We start from the raw sequence: 15000 nt of genomic DNA, 5'->3' as shown, positions 1-15000 counted from the left end.
ATCACTCTCCTTACTTGCATCTACTTCACCTCCGCTCAGAGGATTCCTACTCCCTGCGACTGGAGTTTCTTCTCCATTTCCACAGTCACTTCGGACCTCCTTCCGAATTCCAATATCCAAGACATCTCCTTAACCTTGTACATCTATACTCTCATCCCTCATATTCTCGAGGGGTTTAGCAATCATTCTTGGCTCTGGGACCACTTTATCTCCGGCTAAATCATTGCCTAACAGCATCTCCACGCCATTTATAGGGAGTTCATCACTAACTCCTACTCTCACTTTGCCACAGACATATCCCGTATCTATTTCTACATAATACAATGGAACATTTGTTCCTGCAACCTAACCTCTCACTCTAGCCTCCTCACCAGTATATGAACTTTCGGTCCACTCCAGTGTCTCTCTGAGGACTAGGTTCTGGTTTGCTACAGTATCCTTTAGGATTTTTATTTGCTTCTTCGATCCTCCAGGTAATGATGTTGTCCCCTCCGTTATGAATAGTTGGAAACTACCAACATTCATCTCTCTCCTCTTAGGCTTCACACCTAAGCTCACTTGTGGTTTCTCCCATGCCACAGTCAATCCAGCGGATTTGGGCACTTTTCTACACTGATACTGCACATGACCACTTTCTCCGCACCCATAGCATCTTACATGTGACCTTTCCTGCCTGTTCATATAACCGTTAAAATTCTGCTGTCTCATATGACTGTACTGGGGTGGGCTTCTAGGTTTACTTCTCTCTTGATACTGCGGAACATAATGAGGTTGTGATCTCTGGGGATTGTAATAGTCCTGTCTAAAATCAGAGTGGCCTACTCTTTGGTTATTCCTTCCATAAGCATGTCCCACATTCCTTATTCCACCTTGCTTATGGCTCACCTGCCCTGTACACATCTTCGGCATAACAGTCAATTCATCCGCTAACTTTGCTGCATCCGTTACATTCTTAATCCGATTCCTACAGATTTCATATCTGATATCGGGATGCATCATCTCTGTAAAGTGCTCCAACAATATCAACTGTCTCATGTCCTTAAAGTCTTCTACTTCCTCCGATCTACACCATCGGTCAAATCTCATGCTACTCTCCCTGGCCAAATCGCCATATGTCTGTCCATCTATCTTCTTCATATTTCTGAATCTCCTCCTATACATTTCGGGTGTCATCTCAACTGTCTTGAGCACAGCCTCCTTCACTCTATAGTAATTAACTGAATCGTGTATTGATAAACATGCAAAGGCCTCCCTTGCCTTTCCTTTGAACTTTCTCTGTACCAACATTGCCCAATCTACTCTCTCCCATCTCCTGATGGTGGCGAGTTTCTCAAATTGTATGAAGAAGTCCTCTGCCTCTCCTACGAATTCGGGTAACTGACTAACCCTATCATCTTTTCCGCCTCCTGTGTTTCTTCCTCCTTGTGCGCCCATGACTTCTATCTCTTTTAGTTTTATTTCCTTATCTGCTCGAATTTTTTCTATCTCAACTTGCATTCGCCAGTTATGTTTATCCGACTCTACATTTCCACTTAACTGCCCTTCCTCTTTCTCTGACTCGTTCCCACTAATTCTGCCAATAACTTCCTTTCCAATTAAGGCTGTTACGATTTCTTTCTGTATGTCACCCTTGCGAGTGCCTAATATAGTAATTCCATATTCCTCCGCTAACTGTTGCAAGTCTTCTACCCTAAGCTGGTACAGGTCATGTACATTGGGATTCCTCATGAATTGCTCCACGTCCTTACTTTTGATTATTTCACTTATCTCACCACTTTGTCCATGCACTTCCACTTCGTCACCGTGGTCACTACCCGTTTCTACTTTGTCGCCTACATTTCCATGATTTATATTTTACTTTATATTTCACACTTTCACTCAACTAAACTTTTCAACATACCTCTGTCCTTGGGAGTTTTACTCTGGGGTTCCTACGTGTGGAATCTTACTAGTTGTGGCTTCCTTGTATGGTTTCATATCCCGGACGGGCCCCCAACTTGGCACGGGCCACCTCTAACCTTAAAACAATTGGTTAGTAAATAAAGGATCTAGGAGGACAATAACAGATCTTGTCTCATCCCTTAAAAGATGGGTGACAAAGAGTGAATTGTCAATCTTACTCTCCACTACTCAATTCCCTTTTCTATTCAAGTATATATCATAATTTCTACTGCATCTTATTATTTTCATCGGCTTGAAAGATACTTACTCACTGATTCAGATCTGATTCCAAACTATCATTATAAATGAGGGTAGATAAAGATGATAGGTAATTATATCTATACCTATATTGAATAAACCTAACAATACAGAACTAAATGTATGCATTTACCATTACATCTCAAACTCATGCATATTCTTATACATATGAGGTACGTGTTTCAGTATCTCTCTTCTCCACTCATTTAGCATAGACTAAAGCATCATTTATTGATTCACGTTTTATGTATATATATCTCACCAAGCATATTCACTTTACATAACCTTCATATAGCCTCCTAACCAGGCTCTGCTTCTACAAACACTGTGGATAATTGGATCCTTACTAATCACTTCAATAAATATCAATCCTTACAAATCATGCATTTACAAACCGTCAGTGACCATTGCTCCTTCCCTCCTGCGTGTTTCATTATTATATATCCCCATTATTTCATCCATTTCATATTTTCCCAACTACTACTTCCCCCAGCAAGGACTACGCGTCCATTTCAAATTACACGCAGAAGAGAAGAGGCAGAGAACAATGCCTTCCTTGTTCACGTCTTGAGGTAACCGCTTGCCACGAAAGTTCCAATAATGTTCACTTTTCCCTCTGCGTACGTCGTTAACATCGTAAAATACAAATCATATGTTGGTGATACACCACAAGCAATTACAATAAGTACTTCTATGAGTTCCTATATTACTAGAGCACCACAATTTCACAAGCATAAACATATCTTCAGATACATTTAAAATTTGAAACACTTCGATTTCGGAGCGCGATTCTGCGCCTGTATGTAAACAAAACTAGCAGTCTGGCTCGGCAGACCAGCATACAGAAAAAATAGAGAATGTAATTAGCACTAGGGGGTGACTATGGTAACAATATATATATATATATATATATATATATATATATGTATATATACACACACACATATATATACATATGTATATATATGTATATATGCATATATATATATACATACCTATATATATGTATATATATATATGTGTGTGTGTATTCATATATATATATATATATATACATACATATATATATATAAATGTATATATATATATATATATATATATATATATATGTGTGTGTGTGTGTGTGTGTGTGTGTGTGTGTGTGTGTGTGTGTGTGTGTGTGTGTGTGTGTGTGTGTGTGTGTGTGTGTGTGTGTGTGTGTGTGTGTGTGTGTGTAACCAACCCCCCTGGGGTTAGAAATCACAATGTTCAGTTTCTTCGTAGAATGTAACCAACCCCCCTGGGGTTACAAATCACAATGTTCAGTTTCTACACTTTATTTACACAGTTCACGCACAGTACTATATACTATGATACACAGGGCACGTCAGACACCGACCGCCTCTGGAGCTCTGCACTCCGTTTTTGTGGGGCGGAAGTGCTGTGTCTGTACAATTCTGAGGTGCTCTTTAGTCACCTTGAAAACAATTTTAATAGGAAAATCCGGCCCTTTACATGGTTGTTGTTAGTTCATAAATTGTTTCTTATATCCCTTTTTATAATGTATAATATATCCAGGGGGCAAGGGTTGATTACTACTGTGTTGTCGTGTGTTATTCGGAATTGGCGATTGACCGCATTTATGTGTGCGTTCGTATGTCTGTGTGTGTATCTTGGTTCCGAGTGCTCGATAACTGCTAGGTCAGCTTGTCAGGGCGGATGTGTCTGGCGACAGAATGTCTGGGTGATGATTGTGACACCGCTCACATGATTTGTGGGAATGGTGATGTGGTTATAGTGATGTATACATATATATATATATATATATATATATATATATATATATATATATTCATTTATATTTATATCAGATACCCATATGAGGCGGACCTGCAAGCAAGGCGTCAAAGCTGGCCATTTTCAAAACTCGTGATATCCCGTGATTTTCATCACTGGTCTCGGGGCTTGTACCAGTATATCTTTTCATAATTTTGTATTCTATTCCTTACACTTTCTCATATGGCACTATGATAACTGCTGACTGCTTCCCTCCCTACTACTTTCAGCTAATTATATAGAAACAGTTGCACACTAATAAAGCACTATATGCATTCTAAAGCATCCTACCTGAAGAATATGTGTTATGTCTAAACCAATATTGCCAGCCACTGTAGGGTTGAACAGTTTCATATTATTTAAACTCTAATAATTATATCTCTTCAATTTTTCCTTGGGAATTTCATATAAAATCCAGTTATTTTTTATCCAGATTATTACATCAACCGGCGTACATACGTGTTCTTATGTGCTGGAACTCCTGGGATAACGTCGCACAGTTAAGTGCCAACACCCACCGGTCCAACATCACTGAACAAAAGATGCACGCTGATAACGAGGTAAGATTTTTTTTCTTTCCTTCTTAGCCAGCTTATATTAATATATATATATATATATATATGTATATATATATATGTGTGTGTGTGTGTATGTATATATATATACATATATATATATACATAAATATACACACACATGTATATGTACATATACATATACACATATATATATATATATACAAATATATATATATATATTTATATATATACAGACACTAAGCCAATAGGTGATTATGATAACTTAAAGGTAATTATATTCTATGACATCCCCCGTACCTGTTCCCTTGTTATGAAAAACAATCTGTTTGGCAATGGCGGCATATTATCGAGAACCAATGTTATATATGAATACCGTTGTACTACTGGGGACTGCGCACCCCGTAATTTTTCATACATTGGCTTCACGATATGCCAACTGAGTAGACGGTTGTCCCTACATTTACAATAAGGAGCAATTAAACAACACCACCTCCAATACCACTAGGCTGTAATCGATAGGGAGATAATCGTGGATAACACTAGGATAGTTGCACACCGTGCCAAAATTAAGGAACTAAAAAATCCTTGAAGCCATCCACATAAGGGAGAGAGCTCCAATTATTATCATTCAATGTAATATGATTTCTGCCATCTCGCTATTTAATTCTTCCACTAGATTTGGAGCCCAACAACAGCAACACCCACCTCCTTCCTCTCCCCCTCCCCCTCCTACACCTCACCAACCCCCATATGACCAGCGTGTGCCCCAGCGAGAAGACCTATCTTACCTGACTCCCCCCTCTCCCTTCTCCTCCCCCTCCCCCTCCCCCTCCAAGACGAAGTGCCCGACTACGCAGCGGGTCACGACACATCCAGCGTTCCCAAGCGGCCTATATTTAAACCCATGTTGTCTGTACATTATTATCAATTGTGAGTTATGTAGCTTTGAAAATTGTGACTTATCTCTTGTAACTATTCTGAAGATGACTCCCTGAGGTCGAAACGTCAAATTAAATATGGAAGACTATGGAAGGCTTGTATTTGCCCACCCTCCAGAAATGAGACCTACAGTGACAAAAATTGAAAATCTTAGTAAGAAGATTAATCAGTGCCAAAATGGTGTCGTGTTTAACTCAGTGTGTATTAGTGAGAATCTGCGCCCTAAATATACAATATATACATATACATATATATATACACATATATATACATATATATATATGATATATATATATACATATATATATATGTATATACCAAAGGCTTTTTCCCCCTACACAGGGGGTAGCCCAAAAGAAAAAGGCATAGAAACCACTCCCACCCATTCCATTTCCTATATATTCCACTCACCTCCACCCTCCACCCTCCTCCCTCCCTCTTATCTTGGCACCTCGTGGATGACGGGTTATCCCTGCATCCTGTCCACTGCCCTGGGTCAGAAGCAGTATCGCAAGACACAGCACATCCACAGCAAGGCCGCTTCATAAATTCGGCGACCGCCCCCCCCCTCTACGTCCCCCCATACAGAAAAGGAGAAGACGGGGAGAAATCCATTTGGGGTGCGTCAATTTTTTTCTCATACATACTTCCTCACCCCCCATCCCCCACCCACTCCCCCTCGTGTACCACAGCATCATCTATACACAACCCCTCTCCATTCACTCCTATCTTTTTTTCTCTCCCATCATTCCCCCACAGACAGTCCTCTCTCTTGTAATGCCCCTTTCACCCCCATCCATCCATCTCATCCTAGGACACCCCCTCATATTCACTACTTCCACCTCTGCCTTCCACACTAATTTTACTAATCTTTCTTCACTCATTCTTTCCATATGTCCAAACCATCCTAATACTCTTTCATCAACACTATCTCCCAGCTCCCTTTCCACCCCTGTTCTCCTCCTCACCTCCTCATTTCTCACCCTATCTAGCCTAGTAACTCCTATCATACTTCTCAGTCATTTCGTCTAAAACACATTCAAACTCGTCCTCTCTTTCTCTCTCATATTCCATGTTTATGTCCCGTACAGTGCTGTCGGCACAATCACTCTTTCATATAGCCTCTTGTTAGTATCTATTCCCAGATGTCTATTTCTCATTACACTTTTTAATCCATCAAGGCATTTATTCGCTTCTCTCAACCTATATTCTACCTCCACCCGCACTCCTCCCTTTCCTGCCACATTCGCACCCAAGTATCTAAAACTATCAACTTCCTCCAGTCTTTCACCCTTAATGCTCACTTCCAGCCTGCTCTTACTCTCTCCCCTTGTACATCTCAACACCTTACTTTTACCCACATTTATCTGCAGCTTCCTTCATTCACACACCTTCTCAGACTCTGTCATTTACTTCCTAAATCCCTCCCCTGATTCTGCTACAAGCGTAGTGTCGTCAGCAAACAACAACTGGCTCACCACCCACTATTCTCCATTTTCTTTAATCATCTCCCACTACCCTTCCATTCACCTCTCGCACCACGCCATCCATGTAAAGATTGAACAGCCAGGGCGACATAGCACATCCCTGACGAAGTCCCACCTTTACCTCAAACCATCCACTCTCTCCAATTCTAATCCCAACACAAGCTCTACTATTCTCGTAAAAAATCTTGACTGCTCTTAACAGCTTTCCTCCTATCCCATATATCTGCAGTACCTCCCACAGTGCCTTCCTGTCTACCCTGTCGTAAGCCTTTTCCAGATCCATAATAGCCCAAAAACATCCTTACCTTTTCCTATAGCTTTCTCACATATCTGTTTTACCACAAAAATCTGATCTACACAACCTCTACCTGCCCTAAACCCACACTGTTCCTCACCAATTACTCCCTCTATTCCTCTCCTAATCCTCTCGATCAAGATCCTCCCATAAGCCTACCCAACTACACTTAACAAGATGATCACTTTGAAACTATTACACTCAAACTTGCCCCCCTTTCCCTTGTAAAGCGGAACTATACAGGCACTCCTCCAGTCCTCCGGCACTCTAACTTCTCTTAAACAAATATTAAATAACCTCACCAGCCAGCCCACCATAACTATACCTCCTTTTTTCAGACATTCTACATTGCATCCATCCAACCCAGGTGCCTTACCTGCTCTCACCATCTTAACAGCTGCTTTCACTTCATCTTTCCCTATTTCTCCTCCATTTTCCTCACTCCTCACTCTCATTTTCTTAGCGCTTTCCACTGCAACTACCTTTCCCTTTCTATCCTCCTTCGTATTTAGCAACTCCCTAAAATACTCTGCCCACCTTCCTCTCATTACCTTCTCTTCCATTATCATCTCTCCATCTGCACCTTTTACCTTTTCTTCTCTACTTAATTCGCCTGCTCTTTCTCCTTTAATTTCCGTCCAAAACATCTTTTTTTAAATTTTCTGTCATACTCTTGCCCCATTTCACAGCTGATCTCCTCTTTGCTTCCTTTATCTTATGGTTAAATTCCCTTCTCTTTACTTTGTACCTCTCATACGATTCCCTCGTCCTAATTTGTAGCCAATCTATGAATACCTGATTCTTCTCTTCTACACCTTTCTTTGCTTCCTCATTCCACCACTCACCACCCTTCCATCAATTTCCTCCCGCCCTCCTTGTTCCATACACCATCTTTGAACACCTTATGACTCCCTCCTTGAACCATCCCCATTCCTCCACCACTCCTAGTTCTGCTCTATCCTTTACTTTCTCCCACTCCTCTTTCTGCTTCTTCTTATACTCATTCTCCTTTTTTTCTCATTTAAGCAATTCACCCTAAGTACCTCCCTACCTTCTGCAATTTTCCTATTTCTCCACCTATTGTCCACTCTCAATTTACCTTCCACCTGAAAATGATCTGATATTCCCCAAACTTTCTCTCCTTAGAACATGTACATCTTTAACTCTTTCTACCATACTCCTGGTCACCATTATATAGTCCATTAACGCTCTATCTGCCAACCTTTCATCCACCACCCTCTACCATGCGTACTTATGCTTGACTTTCTTCCTAAAAACTGTATTTGCTATCATCAACTCTCTTTCAAGACACATCTCCACCATTAATTCTCCTCTACGATTTTTACCTGGAACTCCATATTTCCCAATCACTCCGTCTATTGGTTCATTTCCTACCCTAGCATTAAGGTCTCCCAATACAACTACATTGACATTTCTCCCTAATCCATCTATGCACTCATTTATATCTACCCAAGAAGCCTCCCTTTCCTCTACGTTCTTCTCACTACCAGGCCCATACGCACTTACAATATCCCACATCTCCATTCCTAGCTTTACCTTCATCCACATCAATCTTGATACCTCCTTCCACTCCACTACCCGCTTACTTATCTCTTCACTTACTAGTATAGCCACCCCTTCTCTCCTACGTCCCCTCTTCACTCCTGAGTACCTCCCAGCTACACTCACAGTTGCCCTCTCCTTTGATTTTACTTTCACTCAAAGCCAGCACATCCATCTTTCTTCTCACAAACATACTGCCTATCTCTCCCCTTTTACTCTCATCTGTACCACATCCACGCACATTAAAAAAGACCAAAATCTTAGAGTACTGGTTGGAAAACTCCCAGAGCCTGTTATGCTCTTTTTTTTTTTTTTTTTAGGAATGTCCCCTTTTGGAGCGCCAGGTAGCAGGACTCCTAATCCCATCCCCCGTCCCGTTTTTTGTCGCCTTTTACGACTCAAGTGGAAAGACTTGGTGGTAGCATTCTCTTCCCCCACCACAGGGTAGGCTAAAAAAGGAAATTAATATTCAGAGAAATGGTACAGGACAGTAACAAGGGGTTGGGGGACAGCATAACGGAGTGATAGTCGTAGTATAAAAGTGTCATAATTTCTCTATGAACAGAGTGTTCCTCTATGACAGACAAAATAATGTGTGACTCTGGTCCGTAGGGGTGCCCCATATAGACCCTAAGGTATCAACTGCATGCTACTTTGCCACAATAACATACAGCCAATACCCCCAGACGGATATATATATATATATATATATATATATATATATATATATATATATATATATATATATATATACATATGTATGTGTATATATATATATATATATAAATAACACATATTATATATATACATATATTTATATATATATATATATATATGTATATATATATAACATATATATATATATATGTATATATATATATATACATATGTATGTATGTATGCATGTATGTATGTATGTATGTATGTATGTATGTATGTATGTATGTATGTATGTATGTATGTATGTATGTATGTATGTATGTATGTATGTATGTATGTATGTATGTATGTATGTATGTATGTATGTATGTATGTATGTATGTATGTATGTATGTATGTATGTATGTATGTATGTATGTATGTATGTATGTATGTATGTATGTATGTATGTATGTATGTATGTATGTATGTATGTATGTATGTATGTATGTATGTATGTATACATTTTTTGTCAGGTAGATATGTGAGAAAGCTTTAGGAAAAGTTAAGAATGTGTTGGGGGCCTTCACAGATTTGGAAAAGTCTTATGACACGGTACACAGGAAGGCACTCTGTGAGGTAAACAGATATATGTGATAGAAGGAAAGCTGTTAAGAGCAGTCAAGAGTTTTTACGAGAGTAGTAGAGCCCGGGTTTAGGATTAGAAATGGACAAAGTGAAGGTGGGACTTCATGGATGTGTTATGTCGTCTTGGCTGTTCAATTTATACATGAATGGGGTGGTGCGAGAGGTTAACGCAAGGGTAATGGGCCGAGGAGTGTAGATGTTTAAAGAAAATGGAGAAAATGGGAGATCAGCCAGTTGCTGTTTGCTGACGACACTGCATTCATGGCAGGATCAGAGGAGGGATTAGGAAGTTAGTGACAGAGTATTGGAAAGTTAGCGAAAGATGGAATTTGAAGACAAATGTGGGTAAAAGTAAGATGGGAGAATGTGGCAGCAAATTAGAATTGAGTTTTAAGGGAGAGAGACTAGAGGAAGTGCATAGCTTTAGATATTTGGGTGCGAATGTGGCAAGAAAAGGAGTAGGGGTGGAGGTAGAATGTAGATTGAGAGAAGCAAGTAAATACTTTGGGAGATTAAAAGTGTAATTAGAAATAGACATTTAGGAATGGATGCTAAGAGAAGTTTGTATGAAGGAGTGATTGTGCAAACAGCACTATATGGGTCAGAAACATCAACATAAGAGAGGAAGAAAGGAGGAGTTTGAATGAGTTTGAGATGACATGCCTGAGAAGTGTGGTAGGGGTTACAAGGCTGGATAAAGTGAGAAACTAGGAAGTGAGGAGGAGAGAGGGGGTGGAAAAGGGGGTTGGGAGATAGGTTTGATGAAAGAGCAATGGAATAGTTTGGACACATGGAAAGAATGAGTGAAGAAATATTAGTTAAAGAGGTGTGGAAGGCAAAGGTGGAAGGAGTGAACATGAAGGAGCAACCAAGAATGGGAGGGTTGAATGGGGTAAATAGGGCATTGGTAGGGAGGGGAGTGTCTGCTGAGAAAGGAAGGGAGAGGACAGAGGACAGGGGTGCATGCAGAATGGTTGAATATGGATTATGTTGTGATGCATGGAAGGGAGTGGGCGGGAGATGGGGGGGGTGATGGAATAGGTGTGAATTATATTTTGGCGCAGCCCGAAGGGATTACTCCCCATCTTCTCTTTTTCTGCTTGAGGGGACGGAGAGTGGGGCAGCCGCCGATAAATTAAAGCAACCTTACTGTGGGTGTTCTGTGTCTTGCTATATTGCTTCTGACCCAGGACATTAGGTGAGACGCAGGGATCCCCTGTGATGTACAAAGAGTCAAGATAAAAAGGAGGAAGGGGGTGAATGAGAGTGGAGTATGTGGAGATGGAATGGGTGGGAGTGGATTTTGTACCTTTATTTTTTCATTACCTTGTAAGGAGGAAAAAGCAGTTAGTATGTATGTATATACAAATATATATATATATATATATATATATATATATATATATATATATATATATATATATCAAACAATCAATCAGTCAAATCAGCCATTCTGAGTCCACTGCTGAACAAAGACCTCCTTCATAGCATTCCATGAAGCACACGACCGTGCCATCCTCTGCCACGTCACTCCTGCAAACTTCTCGATCTCGTCTCTCCACCTTCTGTCTGGTCTCCCTCTTCCACGCTTCCTATCTCGCGGCGTCCATTCAGTTACACACTTGCTCCATCGCTCATCAGTCATCCGCACCAACTTAGTTGCCTAATTCTACTTCCTCTCTTTTACTACCTCCACAATATCTTTCACTCTAGTTTGCTCTCTCACCCAACTTGCTCTCTTTCGGTCTCTCAGTGTTATTCCCATCATTGATCCCTCCATTCTCCTCTGTGTAGTTCTTAGCTTTATTTCCATCTCCCTCGTCAGCTTCCAAGTCTCATACCCGTAGGTTATTGCTGGTAGAATGCATCGATTGTAAACTTTACGTTTCAAACATAAAGATAGAGAGCCTCTCAGGATTTCATTATATTTACCAAACCCTTTCCAACCAATTGTAATGCGTCTTTTTATTTCATTATCATGATCTTTCGTCACCCTCACAATCTGGCCTAAATGATTATACTCTTCAACTTCCTCAAGACTCTCACCATCAATTACAATCTCTTTACTTTGAACTTTCGTGTTGAACATTACTTTGGTTTTACTCATTCATTTTTAAACCTACTTTGAGACTTTCTTTGTTTAGATCGCTCAGCATATCTTGCAAGTCTTCTGCTCTTTCTGAAAAAAAGAATAATGTCGTCCGCAAATCTTAGGTGGTTCAAATATTCGCCATTAGTCTTCAAACCTTTCTTCTCCTAACTCAACCATATGAAAATATCTTCCAAACAAACTGTAAATAAATTGGGTAAATTTGTATCGCCTTGTCGTACTCCTTTCTCGATCTTGATCTTTTCTGTATCTTTATGTAGTTGAATTATAGCGGTACCTTTCGCATAAATATTTTCTAAAACTCTTACGATCTATTCGTTTGTACCCTGTTTGCGTAGCGAGTTTAATATTGCTATTTGTTCTACCAAATCAAAGGCCTTCTCGTAATCTACAAAAGCTAAACACAGAGATATATTGTATTCTGTCGTTTTCTCGATTAGTTGATTTGTCGCTTGCAAATGGTCTAGAGTAAAATATCCGCTCCTAAAGTCTGCCTGTTCTCTCGGTTGGTTTCCATCTAAAACTTGTCTTAGTCTATTTGTAAGGATCTTGGAGAATACTTTATATACATTTGATAGTAAGCTAATCAGTCGATAGTTACTAAGGTCCTTCTGGTCTCCTTTTTTATGAAGCTTCTTTAGTTCTACCCTTTCTATTTCGTCTCTCGTGCTTTTAATCTGCATGGTCCTTCTTCTTTTAATTAGGTTATTTGTAGCTTTGGAGTATTTGTTCTCACTAATGTTTTTGCACTTCCTACTTTCTCTGCTGATTCCCAAATGATATTCACTCAATTCAAGTTAATATCTTCCACGCTGTTCTCGATAGTTTTTAGAGCTTCAAATCTATTTATAATTTATAATTGAAATTTCTGCTTATTATCCTTAACCTTTGCAAGGATGATTTTCTTTTACAAAACTAATTTATTTCTCTCGGCTCTGAAATTAAATTTAGCTGTGCAACCTACCATTCTATGGTCACTACCTATGTTGACTTTACTTATCACCGTAACATTACTAACGCTTTTCCTCTCATCTCCTAATATGAAGTCTATTTCGTTCTTTGTTGTTCCATTTGGACTTCCCCACGTCCATTTACGACCTACACGCTTTTGGAAGACAGTGTTCATTATCCTCATGTTGTAGTTCTTTGCAAAATTTACTAACATCTCGCCTCTCTCATTTCTTTCACCAACTCCAAACTTACCGATGCACGTCTCATCTCCCATCTTCTTTCCCACTTTAGTATTAAAGTCGCCTATTACCAACGTGTACTTTCTTTTTTACTGATCCATTACCTGACATGAATCATCATAGAATGACTCAATTTCATCGTCTGAACTCCGTGAAGTTGGTGCATAAACCTGAACTATTTTTAGAGTGTATCTTTTGCACAGCCTAATCGCAATCCAAGCTACCCTGTCGTATAAGTTTTTTAATTTGACTACGTTACCAGCAACTTCTCGGTTTATCAAGAATCCTACTCCACTAGATCTTTCTTTGTCCTTACCTCTATAGAAGAACAGGTGGTGACCATCTTGTAATTGTATAAGCTTTTCTTCCGCTCTTCGGACTTTGCTCAGTCCTACGACGTCCCACTTGATGTTGTCTAGTTCCTCCATTAAACTCCCCAGTCTGTAGTCTTCTGAGAGACTTCTTACGTTGTAAGTATAGATCTTCATTTTCTTCATGTTGTTTAATGTCCAAAGCTTGGATCTATTTGGACAGTGTTTACTCACATTCGGTGGCACACTGCCCGTAATCACACAAGGCAATGCGGTTGGACCTTTTGGAGACGATGATCCAACAGGAATACCTGGTTTTGTTTTGGTTGTGACATTCATAATTTCTATGACGGGGGTGTTAGCAGTAATTTCACCTCCTTGCCAACTGGCTTCTGGTGAGACATTTCTCTGGTGTCACCTTATTAATTATATTCGGTGAAGCTCTATATCTTTAGGGTGCCCAATGGTCCACACCGTAATTATGACGGTACCCCATATATCTATGAGGAATTTTCCTGTTTGCCATCAGGGGCGTGCCAGTAAGCAGGGGGTCCTGTGATAGTGTGTTTGAGCTGTTCTTTGTCTGATCTTTCTTACAAAACCTGCAGAGATTTCCTCTCTATCAACATAGCTTTTGTAGTTATTAAGATTCTCAATTCTATCCACCACGTCAAGGTGTCAACTCTCGGATATATATATATATATATATATATATATATATATATATATATATATATATATATATATATATGTGTGTGTGTGTGTGTGTGTGTGTGTGTGTGTGTGTGTGTGTGTGTGTGTGTGTGTGTGTGTGTGTGTGTGTGTGTGTGTGTGTGTGTGAGTGAGTGTGTGTGTGTGTGTGTGTGTGTGTGTGTGTGTGTGTGTGTGTGTGTGTGTGTGTGTGTGTGTGTGTGTGTGTGTGTGTGTGTGTGTGTGTGTGTGTGTGTGTGTGTGTGTGTGTGTGTGTGTGTGTGTGTGACGTAGGCGGAGTAGGAAACACAGGAGTCTTAGTCTTGAGTTTATTCTTGACTAGTTTCGCAGGAATGCTTTTTCAAAGGAATGGTGTACAAACAGGCTGTGGGCATTTTATACATGGGGTGGACCTCACTACCTCCCCGTGTTACCATAGTTGATGACAAGTGTGAACATTACGTATTCATTGTGGCTAATGTAATAATAATGATAAAGTTTAACAAGTAGTCACGCTTGGAGTTAGAAGAAAAATGCATGAAATTTGGTTCATTTGTTTCTAACAATCAAGAATA

General features: G+C 39.8%; 1 protein-coding gene across 4 annotated transcripts in view; it reads left to right on the top strand.

Annotated features, from left to right (window-relative positions):
• Window positions 1–15000, top strand: part of LOC143040582 (uncharacterized) — a 395322-nt gene that overhangs the window by 336367 nt on the left and 43955 nt on the right. For 3 of the 4 annotated variants that reach the window (XM_076211663.1, XM_076211662.1, XM_076211664.1), the window contains exon 2: window positions 4448–4574. The exons of the other annotated variant lie outside the window; for it this stretch is intronic. In XM_076211663.1, coding sequence (XP_076067778.1) covers window positions 4482–4574 — 93 coding nt within the window. In that variant the 5' untranslated portion in view covers window positions 4448–4481. The remainder of the gene's footprint in view (window positions 1–4447; window positions 4575–15000) is intronic. 4 annotated transcript variants of the gene reach the window in all.

Source organism: Oratosquilla oratoria, chromosome 29, assembly GCF_046742065.1.
Source record: "Oratosquilla oratoria isolate Oo_2021 chromosome 29, ASM4674206v1, whole genome shotgun sequence".
In the NCBI taxonomy this organism is placed as follows: domain Eukaryota; kingdom Metazoa; phylum Arthropoda; class Malacostraca; order Stomatopoda; family Squillidae; genus Oratosquilla; species Oratosquilla oratoria.
The sequence above is the reverse complement of the archived record's forward strand: the minus strand, read 5'-3'. Positions and strand labels throughout refer to the sequence as shown.